The sequence below is a fragment of the Gracilinanus agilis genome, chromosome 4 (genome assembly GCF_016433145.1).
Source record: "Gracilinanus agilis isolate LMUSP501 chromosome 4, AgileGrace, whole genome shotgun sequence".
NCBI lineage: Eukaryota > Metazoa > Chordata > Mammalia > Didelphimorphia > Didelphidae > Gracilinanus > Gracilinanus agilis.
This window is the reverse complement of record NC_058133.1, coordinates 475,847,987-475,869,650: the sequence shown is the minus strand read 5'-3', so window position 1 is coordinate 475,869,650 and position 21,664 is coordinate 475,847,987. Positions and strand designations below refer to the sequence as shown.

Sequence of the window (21,664 nt, the reverse complement as noted above, 5' to 3'; positions counted from 1 at the left end):
GAACTGAAGGAGCTGAATTGAGCAACCAAGAGAGGTGATGTGTTTTGTTTTTTTTCATTGATAGTCAACTGTTACATGCTTTAGAGAGGTAAAGAGGGATGATTATGAAAAGACCAGCTGAAAAACTGATGACCTTGAGAACCCAGTTTAATATTGTTGTAGACAGAAGGCAGATTGAAAGGGGGTAGAGAAGTATAAACCACTCTTCTGGAAGTTCCACGGTGACAGGAAAGAGAATCATGTTTTGAAATATCAGGGTCAAAATGGGGATTCTTTTAGAATAGGAGAAATTAACCTTTTTTTAGATGGATACAAGTGGTTAATGGAGAGGAAATCATTGAAGTTAGAGAAGATCTTCAAATCATAGAACACAACAGGTTATTTTGCCCAACCACTTTACTTTACACCCTATGAAACATTCCCAGAGAGAAGCAAAATGTATGTAAGGTCGAACTGCTAGTTGGGGTCAGAAATAGGAGTAGAACCCTGGTGCGTTCCCCCCCCGGCCTGGCCCCCACCCCTGCCCTCCGCTCCTTCAAGGTCTTCTAGGAGATGTGATGAAGGGCACAGGTGAGAAGAGTTTAGTTTTATTTAAATGCATCAGCATTTCCTCTGAGACTTGAAAGACTAAGTTGAGAGAGCTGGGGATGGGGGGAAAAACTGCTGTAAAATAGGAGTGAAGGTCATTACTGATAATTTCAGTGTTGGAAGATATTACTAATCTTACTAATAAAAGGAACATTGTGTGTGTGTGTTTTTAAGGAAATGATACCACAAACAATGGATGTATGTGTGTGAAAAAAATAAACTTGGTGGGACTGGGGAAAACATCCTGTACCCCTCTCAGCCAGAAGATGGGCAGAGAAGACAAAACTTGGAGTATCTTGTGTAGGCTGAAAATTCCAACTTCCAGGAGGCGTTTTCTGTGGTCTACCAAGGTCATGTGAAACTCAACTCCCAGCAACTATTTGTTCCCCATCGATATGCAAATCTGTTCCCCTCCTTTCCTTCTCCCTTTTGGCTTCCTTCCTCACTTCCCCCTCCCCCTTCCCAGCCTGACAGTCCAGATTTTCCAGCCGACTGCTAGAGCTGACTTCCTCAAACTTTTTGGGATAAAACTAGCATCCATAATCGTCCACTCAACTCCACAAACGCCAGTGCATGCCTCTCCAGACCAGAGAATAAGCCATCATCAGGTAAAGCTGTGCTTCCTCTTCCCGACTCAGCCCTTCAGCTTTTCATCCTTGCCTATATTGGCTTCTGTAGTGAAAAGCCCGAGGATGTGGGTGAGTGACTTTCAGGGATCATTTCATGGCTACATAGAGTTTTTGCCTGGAAATCTGCATTTTGAGTGGACTATAGCAATGGTAAGGGCAAAGGGTTTAGATACCCTTTTCTGATCCACTTCTATTCCCCAGACTGTGTGCTTACAGTTGTCTAATTCCTGGAGGATAGGAGCAGAATTAAGAAAGTTTAGTTTGGTACGTAAATGGTGGTGGGAGCCATATATGGACGAAGTAGTGGCAGGAAGTGTTGAAGCTATTCCACCTCACATTTCTGGTTTCAGTACTGGAATTTTTAACAATATGCCTGAGCTTATATAAGGGGCCTCAGGTTTGGCATTTAGTAGAAGTATAGTAAGATGAGAAGAGTTGAAGACATGGTCAAAATAGCCTGTGGTAGCCTAAACTTGCTCAGAATTTTTAATACATAGGCTCATGATGCTATGTGGCACATTACTCCATAATTTAATATTGCTTCTGGGAAGGAGGATTTCAACTGTAGCAGAAGAAAGATTAGTGTGAGCCTTTGAGGGACTGCCTGAATTCCAACCTGATGATCATGCTTGATTCTCTTGGTCTGTAGCAACAGGCTTCTGATGATGGAAAAGAAAGGAAAATCTTTCTGACCACAACAGCTGGTTGGTATTAGAACAATTTCCCCAGACAGGAGGAGGGAGAGAAAAGGCAGTAGAACTGGGAGGGGCATAGAGGGACATCAGGGAGAGGGAGATAGAAATAAAGGGAATGAGAGGCAAAGAAAATAAAGTGAGACTATTTGGGAGGGGGTGGGGAATCCTTCCAACTAGCAAGTTTGGACTTAGCAGTCCAATATATATACCAAAAAATCTAATAATGAGAAGTTCTTTTGAAAGAAAAGCAGGTTAGACACCTATTGATTATATCTACCCTGACCTTGGCAATTCTCATTTCTTTATCATTCCCTCCAGGTCTGTTGGACATTGGAGGGAGAGGGAAGAGGTATTATTCAGATCATTTTTACCTTTTCCCCTCCACATATGCAGAGCTAGAATGTTTGTATCCTGGACAAATACCTTAAAGCCATGTCCAAAACAAAAGCACAGTGAAAACTGAGTTGAAAGAAATGGATGTGTGCGGGAGACTAAACAGATAGAAACTTGGAATACTCCCGAGCCACCATCTTGTAGCTTCCTTTCTTAAAGAATTCTTTTTTTTCTAACTAGGCACTAAAACTGCTTGAGAATCGCAAATACTAGCAGTGCTCTCTAAATTCAAGTATACTCTAAATTTGATGCTATGGTGCAAAGATCCAATTGCCCAGCCCTAGATCCATCTTGGTATACATATAGACAAATGTTTATTGTGTGTATTTGGGTGATGTCTGGCCAAGGATAAAGTATACAGAGAAGAGTCCAGGAACCAGACAAGAAAAGCAATGTGTTTCTGTGATGTTTACATCATCCAGAGTTGGGTTCCTGACTCTATTCTTTGGGTATAGATAAACCATTCTCAATATTCTGTGCGCCTTCCCAGCATGACAGCCCTTCTCTTCTTCCCCTGCCACCTCCAACCTATTCTCCCTGGTCTGGGGTTTGAATGCAGCTTTCATAAATCTGAACAAGATTTCTTCTCCCAGGATGTGGGGGTTCAACATCCTATTGCTGCTGTTGCCATCAGTGGTGAGTTCTACTTTGTACCCAGAGGAAATGTTAGATACACAGTGGAAGCTGTGGAAGGACTCCTACGGAAAAGAATATAATAGCAAGGTATGTGGGGACTTGGAGGGAGGCATGGGTTGTGCCAATTGGAAGTATTTGAGGGATCAAAACTTCCACCCTATTCCATTATTTTAACTATTAAACCCCTTTCTTCAATATAAATGCTTTGTTTCTTGCTCTAAGCAAATTTGCCATGTGTTCTTCACTCACACTTTGTCCCCTCCAATCTTCTTCCCCCAACTTGTTAACCCAAACTGAACTAAATATAGCCCTTCAGTAAGTGCTATGGGGGAATGTGCCTTTGTGCGGGAGATCTGAACCTGAACTGTCATTTCTACCCTTCCTAACTCTTTTTCACATTGCTTTTTTTCAAAAGCCTTCCTAGAATAACCCAACACTCCTCTAGTGGACATCATCTCAGGACTTATGGACTTAAGTTGTTTATATTTTGAATTTCTTTATAGACTTATTTATAAGTGCTCTTAAATTTTTTCTCATGCAAATATATTTAATCTTCCCACATAGTCCTCCCAGAGAATGGGAGTATCTGGTGTCTTCTGAATCTCCCATTGAACTTACTGTAGGGCTAGACTTAGTAGAATATAGTATCCACAGGAAGCTAGGTCAGTATCATTGCTATCTCTGCTCTACTTAGGTGGATGAAATCTCTCGACGTCTGATTTGGGAGAAGAACCTGAAATACATTTCTACCCACAACCTGGAATTCTCTCTTGGCCTTCATACATTTGAGCTGGCTATGAACCACCTAGGAGACATGGTAAGTCTGTCTCAACCCCTAGTTTCCTTAGGTAAAGAGTTAAATTTCAACCTGGCAACAGGAGCCAGATTCATGCTAAAGGTTTCATTGTTTTTTTCCCATTTTAAAAAAGTATGCCTTTTGGAATTTTTATCACACATCAGAGTAATTTCCTGTTATGTTCCCTTTCCTCCACTGAATCTTCTGTTGTATTTTTTTTTAAGTTAAACAAATGACAACTGTGTCTGTTGAAGGATATTCCTGCATCCTGTACTCATAGCACCAAACTTCCTACTAGTAGGGGAATATATGTTAATTTTTCTTCTCTGGGTCTAAGATTGTTCACTATAGAGTTTAGTGTTTTCAGTTACATTGTGTATATTGTTTTCTTGGCAAGTCTTTCCGTGTTTCTCTGAATTTGTCATAATTGTTATTTGTACAGTACTGGTTCATTACTTTTACATAATATAAATTGTTTAGCCATCCCTTAATCAACAAGTATCCACTTTGTTTCCAAGTTTTTGCCACCACCAGAGTGCTGCTGTGAATGTTTTGTTTTGTATCAACCCATGACTTTCTAGACTGCCTTTTAATTTTTTATTTTGCAATTCCTTAAACAAATACTGCCATCCATCAGCTTCTCAGGTGTTTAAGAGAAGCACCTTTTTGCCCATGTCAGACTAATCACTGGAGACCTTTTAGAGGTCAGGAAAAAATGTTTTTTACCCCAAATTTTAGTTATAAGTTTTTAAAAATAGACAAAATAATACATTTAGAGCTTAGGTTCAACTTGCTTAGTTCTCTCTCTAAAATCCATACAAAATCTAGTTCATATTTAATATGCTATTTTTTCTTTCTTTACCGTTTTAAAGCCTGGCAGATAAGCTGGGTTCCCTTCCCATTGAAACCTTGGAGTTTACCTATTTATCTCTTTTCTCACCTTTTAAATACTTTTGTTTATTTATTTGTTTGTTTTAAACCCTCACCTTCCTTACCTTCCATCTTAGAATCAATATTGTGTATTGGTTCCAAGACAGAAAAGTGATAAGGGCTAAGCAATGGGGGTTAAGTGGCTTACCCAGGGTCATACAACTAGGAAGTATCTGAGGACAGATTTGAACCCAGGACCTCCAATTTCTAGGCCTGGCTCTCAATCCACTGATTGAGATCAAACCACAGTTGCTCCCTAAATACTTGTTTTTAATAAACACTTTTAAATTTTGAAACCCTGTGCTAGGCACCAAGAGTAGACATAAAGTTTAGTTGTGGTGTGATCCCTGCCTTCATAGAGTTTACAGTTAGAATAGGGGGTTCATTTATAAAAAGAGGCATGGATCATAGTGGAAAGTCCCCTGGGTCTGGAGTCAAAAAAATCAAATTTGAATCCCAGGCTCATCTGCTTACTTTCTGTGTCACCATGGGCAAGTCACATGAATGGTCTAGGTCTCAGTTGCCTCATCTGTTAAAGGAGAGGGTTGTGCTAATAAATAAGATCCCTTCTAGATCTAGGATCAAATGACTTGTTCACAAATAACCATAACACAGGATACATGCAAAAGAGAGTTGCTATAGAAGGTCCAACAAGGTAAAGATCATTCTAATCAATGATCTTCATTGAGTTCTGAATCCTCCTGATATATAATCTTAGAAATGCTTTCTAATTTCTTCCCGATTTTCAGAAGTGGCTTCTAATATTTTTAGTTTTAAATTTCTCAGCTCTCCTTTTCCCTCAAACCTGCAAACAAGGAGAAGGCATCAAAGGATGTGAACAAATTGTTTCAAAAGAATTATATACTACTAAGAACCATACAAGAAGTCTTGGTGATAAAATGCATAGAACACCAGGCCTGGAATTGGGAAGATCTAGGTTCAAATCTGGCCTCAGACACTTCCCAGCTACGTGATCCTGGGCAAGTCACTTAACCTTGTTTGCTAGCTCTTGCCCTTCTGTCTTAAAGTTGTTACTAAAATAGAAAGAAAAGGTTTAAAAAACAAAAACCTGTGAAAGGGTTGTCCAAATCATTAAGAATTGGAGAAGGGGGCAGCTGGGTAGCTCAGTGGAGTGAGAGCCAGGCCTAGAGACAGGAGGTCCTAGGTTCAAACCCGGCCTCAGTGTAAGAATTAAAATTTAGTTATTATAGCTATATATTAAAATATGTGGCCGCCAGGAATCAACAATTCAGGTTGATTCCGTAATTAAATCAGACCCAAGTCAGCATCGGGTTGAGGAGTTTATTTACAATCAGGAAGGTAAGTAGGGATACAGAGAAGAGGGAGGTTAGAAGTCTAAATAAATGAAGCTGTAAGCCACAATGCCCAACAGCCAGATAGGCAGAGTTTAGAATTGGCCCAGCTAGGCCAAGGAAGCCAGCCTAACTTACCCACGTGACAATACAGAGTGTAAGCTGTCTGTGGTCTCAGGAGATGCTTCTTCTTCCAGTTCCGGACGGCAACTGCCCCCACAGGAAGTTCACTCACTTACTTAAAGAGATCGTGTCTTTCATCACTTCCTGTGGTCCACCTCTAATTCAAATGGACAAATGGCAGTTTCTACATTGATTTGGACTGCCCAAAGGGCAGTCCCTTATTCTTGATTTGTTACTTATTGTCACGTGTGGGTAACTCGTCTCCCCTCCCCACTAAGGGAGGTGGGAGTGACATCATTAGCACGCCTGGGTTGAGTAGATTTTTGACTATTAATGGGATCTGGCTAATTCTATTTACACATCAGCCACTTCCCAGCTGTGTGACCCTGGGCAAGTCACTTGACCCCCATTGCTCACCCTTACCAATCTTCCATCTATAAGACAATATACCGAAGTACAAGGGTTAAAAAAAAAACAATTAAAAAAAAAAGAATTGGAGAACTGTAAATCAAAACAACTCTGAAGTTTCACTTCCCATCTAGAAAATTGGTAAAGATGTCAAAAGATGGGAACAGTTGAGGGACTGAAGAAAGACAGGCACACTAATGCACTGTAAATTGGTCCAACCATTTTGGAAAGCAATTTGAAATTATTCTAAAAGTGATTAAAACATTCATACCTTTAGACTCAGAGATTTCCCTGTAAGGCATATATAACAAGGAGGTCCAAGATAGAAAGGAAGGTGCCATATATACTGAAATATTCACAGCAGTGCTTTTGTGATACCAAAAAACAGAATAGTTCAACAAATTATGGTACATGAATGTAATGGATTGCTATTGTGCTATGAGAAACAATGGATATGAAGAATATAGAGAAACATGCAAAGGCTTATATGAACTGATACAGAAGCAAGTAGCATCTGGAAAATAGTATATACACTGATTACAACAAATAAACAGAAAGAATAGTATGAAACTGAACAATATGTATTTATAATGATCAAGCTTATCCCCGAAGAATTTAGAAAACATATTTCCCCTCTTTCAAGAAGGGAGTACTTACTACTGGTGTAGAATATTGCACAAATACTTGATACAATGTATTGGTTAGTTTTGCTGAGCTGCTTTTTTCTTTTGTTTTAAAATCATTGTTACAAGAGATGGCTCCCTGGGTCAGGGATGGGGAAATTATATATATGCAAGTAAAAGGGTAATAAAAACCAAAGGCAACAATATACATTTTTAAAAAATGTGTTGGGGAAGAGTAATCAATTTAAAGGAAACCTATAATGAACTCTTTTAGAAAGCAAATAACTTTCTGAATTTTGGATTTTTACAGATTTTCTTAAAATTGTTGTTCAGCTGTATCCAACACTTCATATCCATATTTGGGTTTTCTTGGTACAGATACTGGAGTGGTTTGCCATTTGTATCTGTGCTTAGATTTTCTTGGCACAGATACTAGAGTGGTTCACCATTTCTTTCTCCAGCTCATTTTACAGATGAGGAAATGGAAGCAAACTGGGTTAAGTGACTTGTCTAGGGTCACAGCTTGAAAGTGCTTAAGGCCAGATTTGAATTCGGAAAGATGAGTCTTCCTCACTTCAGGCCAGTTACTCTATCTATTGCAGTACTTCACCACTTTCTTAAAGGGAACGACATATATCAGTCATTATAATTTAATATGTTTATAACAAGAGTTAGAATTAAAGTTCATTAAGGTTCTACTCTGATGCTTTATAATGGGAATTAGCTATGACCCTGAGTTTTCTAAGGCTATACTACAATGAAGGGAAAGCTCTTTAGACTTTCTACTAACCTGGAAAGTCAACAAAGATAGTTCTAGTCATAGACTGCCTGGCATCTGAGGAACTAGCTAAATTTGGAAAGGCTCATTACCAGGTTGGCCCCATGTAAGATGATAGATTATTTTAGCCTCGGCAATCTAAAAGGCCATCTACTTATGTTATTTTAGGTTGCAGTTTTTTGATATACAGTATACCATCACATTCTCTGAGATTATATTATGATCTATATGCATATTATTCCAATTTCTGAGATTTCTTATGACTTCTGAATAATCTTGAGTTGTTTTCATTTGCTCTCCTTCATTTAAAAACAGACAAACCAAAAAACCCTTTACCTTCTGTCTTAGAATCAATACTGTGTATTGGTTCCAAGTCAAAAGAGCAGTAAAGATTGGGGATATAGACACTAAACAATCACCCTAGTGCAAATATTAATAATATGGAAATAGGTCTTGATCAATGACACATATAAAACCCAGTGGAATTGCTCATTGGCTATGGGAGGGGAGTGGGAGGAGGGGAAGGAAAGAACATGAATCATGTAACCATGGAAAAACATTCCTAATTAATTAAATGAACTTTTAAAAAAAGAGCAGTAAAGGCTAGGCAATGGGAATTAAGTGACTTGCCCTGAGTCACACAACTGGGAAGTATCTAAGGTCAGGACCTCCTGTCTCTAGGCCTAGCTCTCAAGTCACTGAGCCACCTACCTGCTCCCTTGCCTTCATTTTTAAAAGTCTTTTTCCTGGATACTTGAAAAACCTATTGTTTGTGGCTGAAATTGTTCAATTTAACCAGTTTTAGATTTTGAGTTTGAAGCATTGCTTTCCCTGCTATCTCCTAGAAGCAATCTATGAATTCTCTTGACCATTGTTTTTTTTTTTTTTAATTTTAAACCCTTAACTTCTGTGTATTGACTTATAGGTGGAAGATTGGTAAGGGTGGGCAGTGGGGGTCAAGTGACTTACCCAGGGTCACACAGCTGGGAAGTGTCTGAGGCCGGATTTGAACCTAGGACCTCCTGATTCTAGGCCTGGCTCTCAATCCACTGAGCTACCCAGCTGCCCTCTTGACCATTGTTTTGTTGTCTATATTCTGAGGAACTAGAGTGGTCATATTTTTTAATATCTCGTCTTGTATCCTGCATAACAATACCGAAGGATTTTTTTTATTTGTTTCTCATGTTTTTCTGAGAAACTTATGACCCTTAAGTTATCTTGGTACATCCTGTTTTTAAGGTCAGTCACTTTAGTTTAAATAAAATCTACTTATTCTTAGAAGAAGAAAAAAGACCATCTACTAAGTTATAATGGAGTTATAATCTGCATTAGTGAAGGGAGTACCCACATCAATGAAACTAAACATCTTAGAAATATTGGAATATATCGCAAGAGAGGGGTTACTTTTCTCTATTTTCAGCTGTATAAGCACCCTGATTCCCCATAATGACTAAGTGAAAAGTCATTTTCATGGGTGAAACAAGTATAGAAGCAGGGACTTCCCTCTACTACCTCCAGCTCTATTTGTTATGAACAAAAAAGAATCCTAAGGAGATGTAGGTATACAATGATGTGAATGTATCTGTGTACTCTCCCTAGTTGCAGATGATGGAGGAACACCAACCCCGATCACCCTTGATAGTTGTTGTAATTTCCTCTTTTCTCTAACAGTTGCCCAGGGAGGACCCTGAAAGATTAGGTGGATGGGTAAGCCTTTCAGGTCCAACCTGAGGTTGGATAAATTATTATAGGGCTTTGATTTGCTTTGGATTACATTTGAAATCTGACTTCGTTGAATCCCTTCCCAATGGTCATGTTAGAAAGACCACTCAGGAAGGTACTTGTTAAATACTCTTTATCTATAATCTATAATCAGGGAAAGGATAAACAGGATAAGGAACGGGGATTGGAGGCCCTGTCAATCTAATATCTATAATTAGTTGACAATCAGGACTGGAGGCTACTGATTTAGTAAAACCTGGAGCTTTGTTCTCCACTACACCTCTGGCCCAGCCTGGCCACAGCCAAGCCAGAGAATAGAACTGCTTTTGATGCAGCTTGTTGGTGATGTCATTCTCTCAGCTTTTCACTATCAGTGTTTGGTGATGCATTAGCTCTCACAGTCTTCCGGAAATATTCAGATTCTTCTACTCTCTTCTTCATAGACCTCCCAGCCTCCCTTCACCACCCAGGGACCCAGAGACCTAAAGAGCTAGAAAGATTCAGAGACCTAAAGAGCCCACAGACCCAACACCAAAGGACAAAGACCAAAGACCCCTTCAAGTGGCTGTCAGGGGAATTTATACTGCCAGGCCAACCAACGTTTGCCCTGGCTCATGGCATCTGGGAACATTCTATGCCTTCCAACTGCCTCCTCTATCATTCAAAGGTGGCATCCATCATTTCCCAACATATGAATATAACATATTCCCTTTTCCTATTCTCTGCCCCTACCCTCCACAACAGTAGGGAGTGAAATAATCTTGGGATTTTAAGTTATATTGCTGAATCCTTGCCAATTGGAAGACCCAGGGTATATGCCAGATTTTAAAAAGGCATCAGAATTTTAAGAGGAATACATACATATATGTGTGTGTGTGTGTGTGTGTGTGTGTGTGTATCTATATATATATAGATAGATAGATATACACACATATATATCCCACATAACTGGAAATCAGGAAATATTCATGGCGAGGTGGCCTTTGAGTTAGGCACTTAAAGGATGGGAAAAAGAAAAGGAGAGGGGATTCTAGTCATAGGAACTCTGTGAGCTGGAGGTAGGAAAGTGTCAATGTGTTCAGGAGACTGTGAGCAGCTGTATTTGGTTGAGCATAATGTACAAGGGAAGAGAGTCATGGAAATCAGTGATGGAAAGGTAAAATGGTACCAGATTTCTAATAGAGGGCCTTAAATGTGTGAGCTTTATTCAGTTGGCAGTAGAAAACTATTAAAAGATTTTTGAGCCAAGGTCTAACATCACGAGATGTACTCATAAATAACATTACTCAGGGGATAATGTGAAGTATGGTTTGCAAAGAATTAAAGTCAGAGAGAGAAGAGTATGTTAGGAAGCTATCAAACTAATCCAGACATAGATTGATACTAAAGAGATTAGGGGGAAAGGAACAGATGAGAGAGATATGTAGAGGTATAATTGAAAGCACTTGGCAGATATTGAATATGGGAGATGATAGAGAAGAAATAAAAAATAACATGTAGATTGTGAATATGGAACACTGTGGCAGACATAATAAAGTCAGTAGAAAGAGATTTTATTTGGGTGGGGTTGGGGAAAAGAATAGATTCTGATGATTGTCCTTTTCCTTTCTGTGGCACTAACTCCTGGGATTTAAAGATTATCTCTTTGCTCTCTAGGCTACAAAAAAAGAAATCTCTAATCTGTCACCTGGACATAATTTCCAATTGCTGAAATAATTTTCTTCATATTTTATTTGTCATCTTTTCATTCATAATGCTGATTATTTCAAATTCCATTTTCCTGTGTTCCAGACCAGTGAGGAGGTAGTACAGAAGATGACTGGACTGAAGGTACCCCTGTCTCGATCCCAGAACAATGACACCCTCTATTTTCCTGACTGGGAGGCCAGAACTCCTGATTCCATCGACTACAGAAAAAAAGGATATGTCACACCTGTCAAAAATCAGGTACCTTTTGTGCTTCCAGGATAGGTGTATGCAATTACTTGATCATTTGCTTCTATTTAATAGAATAATGAAGGAGGATGCCCACAAGATAGGAGGCAGAAAGATGAGGCTCTGAGAGAGAAATCCAAATATGGAGATTTTTCCAGCTTTCTCTACACACTATTGCTCGTATCACCAGTGCTTTCCCTTAACAAGCTCCTTTGCTTATATCTCCTTTGGCTTTTCCCTGCCCTTTTTAAAAAAAAAAACAAAAAAAACACCTTACTTTATCTCCTAGGACAGAAGGGCAAAGGTTAGACAAACAGGGTTAAGTAACTTGCCCAAGGTCACAAATCTAGGAAGTATTTGGGGGCCAGATTTGAATCCAGGTTCTCCTGATTCCAGGCTTGGTCCTCTATCTACCATGCCACGGAGCCACCCCTCTTCTGCCCTTTTTAAAATGATTACATATCACATGGCTGTTAATCTTCTTTTTTCTTAATCATGTCTTTTTGATTTTTAAAATGTCTTAAACCAGTTTTCAATAAAAAGTACTTAAGAGCTCAGTGGATTGAGAGTCAGGCCTAGAGACGGGAGGCCCTAGGTTCAAATCCAGCCTCAGACACTTCCCAGCTGTGTGACCCTGGGCAAGTCACTTGACCCCCATTGCCCACCCTTACCACTCTTCCACCAAGCAGCCAATACTCAGAAGTTAAGGGTTTAAAAAAAATAGTACTTAAGAATACCAACACCAATAATAAGTTGTCAGTAACTAACATGATAGTTATTGAGATCTTTATTGAGATATTGAGATATAGATCTCTCCTAATTTTTAGTCAATTCTTATCATTCTAATCCTTATTCAAACAATCCTGTTTTATATAATTACAGTTAGTTCTCCTTTCCCTCTTCCTCCCTCAAATTCTTTCTCTGATGATTCATTGTAGCGTGGAAGTGACTCTGGTTTTGGGAGCCTATTCCAGCAGTCTGTAAAGTGTAACTACACTCCCTAAATTAAATTCGAGCTTTAGTGCTATGCCAAGCAAGCTATCAAAGGAGTACTTTATAGGACTTACAAATTAATAACAATTCATTCAGAAGGGAAAAAAGGGCCAGACTCTCAAAGTAATAATGTATTAAAAAAAAAGAAGAAATGAAGGGCAACTAGCACTTATAGACGTAAAATTATATTATAAAAATAATAGTGATCAGAACTATTGTACTGGTTGAGAAATAGAAAATTATGTTTGTGAAACAATCTAGGACAGAATCAGAAATTATTATATTCTAACCCCAGATTACAATAAACCTAAGATCAGAAATTACTAAGAAAAGAACTCTATATTTGCAAGAACTGTTACAAAAACTAGATAGAAATTTGGTAGAAATTAAGTCTACTAACATCTTACACTACTCAGGCATTATTTTTACAAGTCATTTTTTACTTTTCATGTTGGCCTATACCTCTTTACTCATTGTATCATTATTTGCCAATAACTTACAAATAAATGCAACATATAGGTTTGAGAGACAGTATCATAATGGACGGAGAGTTGGCCTTGAAACCAGGAAGATCTGGGTTTCAGGTCCCACCTCTGATGTAGAGGCCAGTCAGTTCTCTAGGCAACTCTTTAAGACAATAAGTTCCAGAGAAGGTGCCAGCCTTCATTAGTATAGGAAATCTACTCACCCCATCTTAATGAAATATGTCTAGTCCTCCCTATGAAATTTCTATTTTTCTATATTTAATTGTATCTTCTTTGTAATTCATTATGTGACCAGTTTTTGTGTGTACCTTTCTCATCAAGAAGAATGGACAGATATAGAAGGGATGATGCATATTGAGGTCGTAGATCCAAGTAGAGAAGGCATGATTGTGCTCCCTTTCCCTACTAAATAAGGATAATAGGATTTGTATTACATATCTTGCAGTGTTGCTGTGGAGGAACTTTTAATATGAAATTTAAGGAATTCAGATGGCATAGTGGCTATAAAGTGTTAGACCTGGAATCAAGATCCTGGAGTTCAAATACTTCTTCAAATGCTTATTGGCTGTGTGATCCCGGGCAAGTCGCTTAACCTCATCCACTCTCAATTTTCCTTTGTGTAAAATGGAGAAAATAACAGTTTTCTTGGCAAAGATACTGGAGCGGTTTGCCATTTTCTTTTCCAGCTCATTTTACATATGAGAAAACTGAGGGCAACAGGGTTGTAACTTGCCCATGGTGACACAGCCAGTAAGTATCTAAGGCTGGATTAGAACTCAGATCTTCGTGACTCTTGGCCTAGTGTTCTATCCACTGTGACACCTAGTTGCCCCATCTTTCTTGTAATATCATGTATTATAATTATATGTATTTATATATTTGTGAAGACTGGATCTGTGTCTTATTTAACTTGGTGTCTTCCCTAAGCACATATATAGGTATATTTCATATTGGACATATTTTCCCCAAGTAGATTGGAAGTACAAGAACTAATCTGCCATTCTTTTCCTTTACCCATTACTTTAGGAGATTACCCAAGGCAGGGATCATGTATGACACTTCTATTAGATTGGCAGCACCTTGAGGATAAGAGTTATATTTCTACCATTGGAAGGAATTTGAGAAATTTCCATGGATACATGGATAGGAATCTTTTCTTCTCTTTTTTCTGGATCAACCTTCATTATTTAGGACATCCTAGCAGGGGTCCAATCATTTCTCAGTTATGTGTAGTATTTTTTTATTTATGCGTAGTAGTTATGTGTAGTAATGGAGACAAAGCCCAATTTCTCTTTGGTTTAGGGACACATTCTATAATTCTCACCCTACCTCTGATATCTCAGCAGTTTTACCTTTTTAGTTTAGTTTTGTTCTAATGGATGTTAAAATTGGTTTTAATTCTCTGATTGTATACCAATTTTATATTGATGGGAAATAACAGAGAACATTCTAGGCAGGGTAGTAAGATGTAAAAACACAGGACCAGAAGTGAAGAGACTTTAGTTCTAGGCTTGGCTTTGCAAATGACTTAGGTATATGATCTTGGGCAAGTAAGCTCTCTGGTCCTCAGTCTCCTCATCTGTTAAATGAGAGGGTCAGACTAAACGGTCCCTAACGTCCCCTCCAGATTTACCCTTCTATGATTCTAAGTCAACCTGGGCTTAAATAATTGCTGTAAATAAGAGTGTTAAAATGGATTATATCATTTGCTGCATTGATCCCTTAATTATGACTGCATATGAAAGACATTACTAAAAGGGAAAAATAGTAAATCAGTACAAAACCATTTATAATTATTCATAATAAGAAACTAAAAGTAATTTATATGTCCTGTAGTTGGAGAATGGCCAAATAAATTATAGTACTAAAGGGTAACAGAATATTACCACTTTGTTAAAATGACAAATGAGAGGAATTTAAAGAAATATCAAAAGGTAGGAAGTAACATAGGGCTTAGAAGGCAGAATTATACTAGGAAAGATATTGACTATGTAAACCAATAACAACAAAACTTGATAACTTACAGAAAGTAATATGGAAGAGGATCCAGTAAATAAACCATTTGTATAAGTGGGTACTTTTCTCTCTTTTAAAATGCTTCCTGTAGAGAAAGAACTGTGGGAGTAGAAAAGTAGAAGAAAAACATGATTTATCACTTGGTTATATGATGTGGGTTGTGTTTTTTAGAAGATTACTCTATTATAAATATGAATAATATGGAAATAGGTTTTGAGTAATAAGATATATATATATATATAAGCCAGTGGAATTGTTTGTCAGCTCCTGGTGTGGGGGAGGGAGGAGAAGAGGGAGAGAAGATAAATCATGTAACCATGCAAAAAAAAATTCTAAAAACAAATAAATAAATAATGTGGAAAAAAATAAAATGCTTCCTGATTTTCTGAATAGTTTCTCCCTAATTACTCCAGGGTCAGTGTGGCTCCTGCTGGGCCTTCAGTTCAGTGGGTGCCTTGGAAGGCCAGCTCAAGAAGAAGACTGGTAAACTACTCAACCTGAGCCCCCAGAACCTTGTGGACTGTGTGTCTAAAAATGATGGCTGTGGTGGGGGCTACATGACCAATGCCTTCCAGTATGTGCAGGAGAACCGAGGCATAGACTCTGAAGATGCTTACCCTTACATCGGAGAGGTGAGCTCCCCTGCTACCCACAGACAACACTGTTCTCTCTGCTTAGCATCTTTACATCCCTAATGCAGTCTCTCCTTCCTCTCTTCACCTGGGCCCCATTCATCCAACTTTGAGACGTGCCCATGTCTGTTTAGAAGACAAGAGGGAAAAGTGTTTTTCCCTTCTGCCAAAAAACTCAACAGGGCCTCCAGATCTTTAAAGCCACCATTGTTCTTTCTTGCCACCTATTCTTGGGGAATTTTTCAGAGAGAGTGTGTGTGTGTGTGTGTGTGTGTGTGTGTGTGTGTGTGTGTGTGTGTGTGTTATTTTTTTTTAACCCTTACCTCTCATCTTAGAATCAATACTGTGTATTAGTTCTTAGGCAGAAGAGTAGTAAGGACCAGGCAATGGTGGTTAAGTAACTTGCCTGGGATCACACAGCTAGAAAGTATCTGAAGGTAAATTTGAACCTAGGACCTCCCATTTTTAGACCTGGCTTTCAATCCACTAAGCCACCTAGCTGCCTCACTAAAATGCATATTCTTGAAAAAATATCTCTGACTCTCTTAGAGGGCCATATTTGGGATTCTCTAAAAGAATGCTCTTAGAGAGTCTGAACCTTATGAATTATTTGCATCAAGCATTTGTCCCTTTCTTTTGCATATTAGGAATTAAAGCTTTTGTAAAATTGGATCAATCATATAGACTAATTTGCACCTATAAGCTAGTAGAAAATAGTCTTAATTAATTGCTTTAGACAACAGTTTAACCCCTGTATGCCCATAAGGCATTTAATTAGGTAGATCCTTAATAAGAAGTTGAACTGGACTCTTGATTGGATATTCAACTTTGGAAGTCTTTTAGCTTCTCTGAGTCCTAATTTCCCCATTTAATAAATGAGAAAACTGGAGTATATGACTCCTAAAGTTCCCTCTTGTTCAATAAATATTTAACACTATCTATGATACTATAATATTTTATCCTCATAATGATAGGGGATGTGGATATGGAGGATACATAGTGACCTTTGGAATGGTAGACAGAGAGCTACAAATCTTAGCTTGTTTCTGGAAACCCTGACATAACAATAGAATCTGTCTGTGGTAAATAAACATTTCTTAATTGCTTTATGTGCCAGGCACCACACTAAACACTGGAGATACAAAGAAAGGTCAAAACCCTCAAAAAACTTGCATTCTAATAGGGAGACAATATGCAAAAAGAATTGTATATACAAGAGATATAGCATATAAATGGAAGATAATCCCAGAAAGAAGACACTAACAGCCTCAGAAAGGCTCCTCCAAAAGTTGGGATTGAAGATGAACCTTGAAGGAAGCTAGATGGATGAAAAGGAACACCCTTGGGAAATGGAGAGTCCGAGGTGAGGAGCAGCAAGCAGGACAGCATTGTTGGCTGCTAGACTATGTAGAAGGTTATATAAATAAGACCAGAAAGGGCTAGATTGTGAAGAAATTCAAGGAACAAAGAGAGGATTTTCTATTTGACCTGGGAGATAATGAGGATCCATGGATTATTGAGTGGGTGGGGAGAAGAGCAGGCAGAATTAGATTTTAGGACAATTATTTTGGCAGGCAATGAGAGGAAGGAATGAAGTGGGAAAAGAATTGAGGCTGGGAGACCAACCAGAAGGCTGTTGAATTGCAATAGTTCAGGTGCCTGCACTAAGGTGATGGCTATGTGAATAGAGAAAAGGGGAATATACATGACACGTTTCTAGTATGGAAATGACAAGATTTGGAAAAGGATTGGATATGTGGACGAATAAGAAGATGAAGACAAAAATTGAAGATGACACCAGAGTTGCAAGGATGGTAGTGGTGCCTCTGACAATAAGGAAGATGGGAAGAGGGAAGAGTATGGGGAGGGAAAATAACAAACTCTGTTTTTGACATGTTGATTTTGAAATGTCTACAGGACATCCAAGTTTAAGATGTCCAATAAGTAGGTAGACATGAAAATGGAGCTCAGCAGCACCATGAGAGCTGGATATTTAGGTCAGAGTCATATGTACAAAAATGACCATTAAACCCATGGGTGTTGGAGCTGATCAGGTCACCATATAAGACAGTATGGAAATGGAACAAAAGAGGTCTTAGGATAGAGCCTTGGGTGGCACCTAAGATTAATGGGTATGACCTGGAGGAAAAGCTGGCAAAGGGGACCAAGAAGGAATAGTCAAACAGGCAGGAAGAGAGCCAGGAAAGAGTGATGTCATGAAAAGGGTGGAAGAGGGTGATTGATAGAGTCAAAGACTGCAGAGAAATCAAAAAGGATGAAGATTGAGAAATGGCCATTGGATTTGGAAAATTAAGAAATCACTGTTAATATTGGAGAGAATAGTTTTAGTTGAATAATGAGCTCAGAAGCTAGATTGCAGGGGGTTTAAAGTTGGATAAGAGAAGAGGAAGTGAAGGCACTGTGTAGACTTTTTCAAGGATTTTATTTGTGAGGAGAGATCTAGGACTATAGTTACTGGGGATGGTCAGATCAAATAAGGAGCTTTTAATGATGAAAGAGGCATGTTTGTTGACAACAAGGAAGCAACCAGTAAATAGGGAGAGATTGAAGATTAATGGGAGAGTTGGGATAATAGTGGGAGCAATCTTCTGGAAACGGAATGGGATGGATTTATGAGTTCATATAGAAGGGCTTTCCTTGGCTGCCTCTTAAAGTGAGATGAAGTGAAGGAGGAGGTACTAGAGGAAGATATCTGAGTGATATGAGATGAGAAAAGAACAAGAGGGAGTTCTCGGCTAACAACCTCAAAATATTTTTAGTGGCAGTCTTAAATTAAGAGGGTGTGGGAAGAGAATGCTATGAGAAGTCTGAGCAGGGCCAGGAAAGTTTTGAATAGCTCTTGTGATCAGCTGGATAGTAAATCAGTTATACAGGTGAAAAAGAATTAATTTCCTTGTAATGAGGGTCCAAATGAGATTATGTAACATAAATCCAGCTCTATTTAGAGGCACGTGAATAGGTGAGAGACCTCATGAGTAATCCGAAGTTAGGTTGCCAAGCTATGCCAAAGTTTGGCAAGGCATGATTAGCTTTAGAAGGGGGGTCAGGTTGGTAGAAAGGATTTGAATGGAGGAGATAACATAGAGTTCAATTGGTTCATGAAATGGTTGAAATATGGAAGGGAAAAGAATGTAGGCTGTATAAGGATGATGATTTGGGAAAGAATTGAAGTGTGGAGGGATTGGAAGGCATGATAAGGAAGAACAGTGTTTTAAGAGACTACTGAAGTGTCTTTGTTCATAGGCTTGCAGAATCTCAGCATTAGAATAAGAAAGTCCTTTGTTTTGATAATACTAAATTGCATAGGGCCCTTATCTTCAGAAATTTTTATTTCCCCCTTCTCCTACCACTGTTTCTGTTATGTAGTTAGACCTGAGAAACAAATTAGCACTTTCTCAGGTGTCTGTAGAATGTTTTTTGTTTTGTTTTTTTACACAGAGTTTTGAGAAATAATTGACAGTGACCTAAGGGCCTGGAAATTCTTCCTGATGACCTAGCACCAGAGGGATTTTCTTGTCCTGTTAAAATGAGGTCACACTTTTATTTCAAAGCCAGAGACACCAGAGACATCTCCTCTCTTCATCTTTCTGAAAAAGCAAATTTGGGGGCAGCTCTCACCCACTTCAATGACAATATCCTCCTTTCTAATAAGGTTTCAGGTTTAAAAAAAAATTTCCTTATCCTCTGTTTCCCTCATTTCCCAGGATGAAAGTTGCATGTACAACCCTACTGGTAAAGCAGCAAAATGCCGGGGTTACCGAGAGATCCCTGAGGGGAGTGAGAAAGCCTTGAAGAGGGCAGTGGCCAGAGTGGGACCTGTTGCTGTTGCAATTGATGCAAGCCTGTCTTCTTTCCAATTCTATAGCAAAGGTAAAATGTTAGGATGGTGGGGACAGGATGGCTTTGGTGGTTGGCCTCGGTGAGCAAATTTACAAAGGAGACTTGTGTTCTATTGCAGAAAAGGCTCCTGAAGGTTTTTAGAACATAGCTCATACTTTTGGCTTTTGAATTTACCCAGGAGCAAATTTGGCAGCTATTGCTGACATCCAGAAAAGTTGACTAAAAAATTCTGTGATCAGACTATAGATGGAGAAACTTCATAGAAACCTCAACTGAGAGACCCCATAGGGGAACTCCTGACTGGGAAATACCACAGGGGGGTCCTGTCACCATCTGGCATGAGCAGGGTCCCTCTAACCTACAGACTGAGAGACACAGAGATCCCTTATAGAAAGTTCCCTGAAATGCCAAGAACCTTAACCTACAAAAAATTGTTGCCTAGGTGTGTATTATGATGAGAACTGCAATAGCGATAATCTCAACCATGCAGTGCTGGCTGTGGGATATGGAATTCAAAGGGGGACCAAGCACTGGATCATCAAAAACAGGTAAATGTTGAGGATGCAGATACCTCAGGGTCAGGCTCAGCCACCACTTTCCTACAGTTCCTTCCTTCTCTTTTACCAAGAAATTGGTAGTACTAGGAAGCTTATGGAAGAGAAATCTCACAGCTGATAGCAACTGAAAACAATAGACTAAAGCCAGTCAAGCAGGAGTGTCCACCATGTCCTAAGTTTTTGCCTTTATTTCTGAATTTGTCTTAAAGATTTCATTTGATGGCATCTTTTGTGCTTTATTCTCTGAATACGTTTTGTTATGTTTACTCTTGGAGCCAGGATAATTATAATTTGGAAGATATCCCATATATAGGAACAGAAATAATTGCGATCAAACCATGTAGAACTAGAAAATGCAACATTCACTAAGGGAGATGCCCCATGGAAATGAGCAGTGAACTGGAACCAAAGTCTTCCCTGTCATTGAGGGCAGGTGAAATTCTCAGGGCCTTTTTGTCCCTCTTCCTCCCCCCCCCCCCCAAACTAGAAATCAAGCAGAAGTTCCAGCATATGTGTACCCGAAATGCAGAATGAAGGCGTTTAAGACTTGTTTTTGGTTGTTCCTACAGCTGGGGAGAGCAGTGGGGCAACAAAGGTTACATCCTGATGGCTCGGAACAAGAACAACGCCTGTGGTATCGCCAACCTGGCCAGCTTCCCCAAGATGTGATCCTGGCCATCCGACTTCCCACCTTTCTTTCCACCCTCCTTCAGCTTGTGCAAGGGGGTGGGGATGCACTTTGGAAAGTCTCTCTTGGAACCAACTTGGTGGTTTGCAGAAGGTTCACCTACATCTTACCTTTCAGTTTTACAAAGTGCCCTTCAGATGACATCTTCCTCCTCCTCCTCCTCCTCCTCCTCCTCTCCTCAACCCCTACTTCTACTCATCTTCCTTTGAAAATTTAGGGCCAAGTTTGAGATTCCGGGGGTAGCTCAGAAACCCATATACATGCCTGAGGTCTGTGAGGTATGGACAGCATGTCATTGTTAGGGCAGTTTGCCCTGGTGCTACTGCTGTGCTGATGTGAGGAGAGCTTGAAGATCCTCAAAACAGAGCAGATGCTCATCCAGCCAGAACAAGTTAGCCCTTTTCCTGCCTGGAGGCAGAGACGTGGACAATAACATGGAATCGTCTCAATCTAGCTTTCAGGGTTCCTTCCATCCAGGTCTGTGAGTGTCCACAGTCTTTTCCTCATCCTCAAAAGTGAGAGTTGCCTGTTTTCCATTTTATTCCACAAAATTATGATTTGCTTATTTTGTAGTAAGTTTAGATTATACTAGAAATGTATATTTTCCCCTCCCTGCTTATATATTTTGAAATAAACTGAATACTGATCACTTATCTTATTGTCTTTTCAAAACAGATGGCTTAATAGCCACTCTCTAAACTTCTGCTGACATTGAAAAAGGAATCTAAAACTTTCTCTCCCGCCTCCATTATACTTAACCAAGCTTAATTCTGAAAAAGTACATCTTCCCATTGTTAAATCAATATAAGTGGAACAAGGTGAACATCTGGTTAACTCATTAAGCCAACGGTTGGAGCAGCCAG

At 39.2% G+C, this 21,664-nt stretch overlaps 1 protein-coding gene across 1 annotated transcript; it reads left to right on the top strand.

Annotated features, from left to right (window-relative positions):
• Positions 1 to 21,454, top strand: CTSK (cathepsin K). The gene is made up of 8 exons (XM_044672662.1): positions 1 to 1,196; positions 2,899 to 3,028; positions 3,636 to 3,758; positions 11,426 to 11,581; positions 15,477 to 15,695; positions 19,421 to 19,586; positions 19,999 to 20,104; positions 20,683 to 21,454. The coding sequence occupies exons 2-8, from the start codon at positions 2,900 to 2,902 to the stop codon at positions 20,780 to 20,782; spliced, it is 999 nt and encodes a 332-aa protein (XP_044528597.1). The 5' UTR covers positions 1 to 1,196; position 2,899; the 3' UTR covers positions 20,783 to 21,454.
• Positions 21,455 to 21,664: the final 210 nt, after the last annotated feature.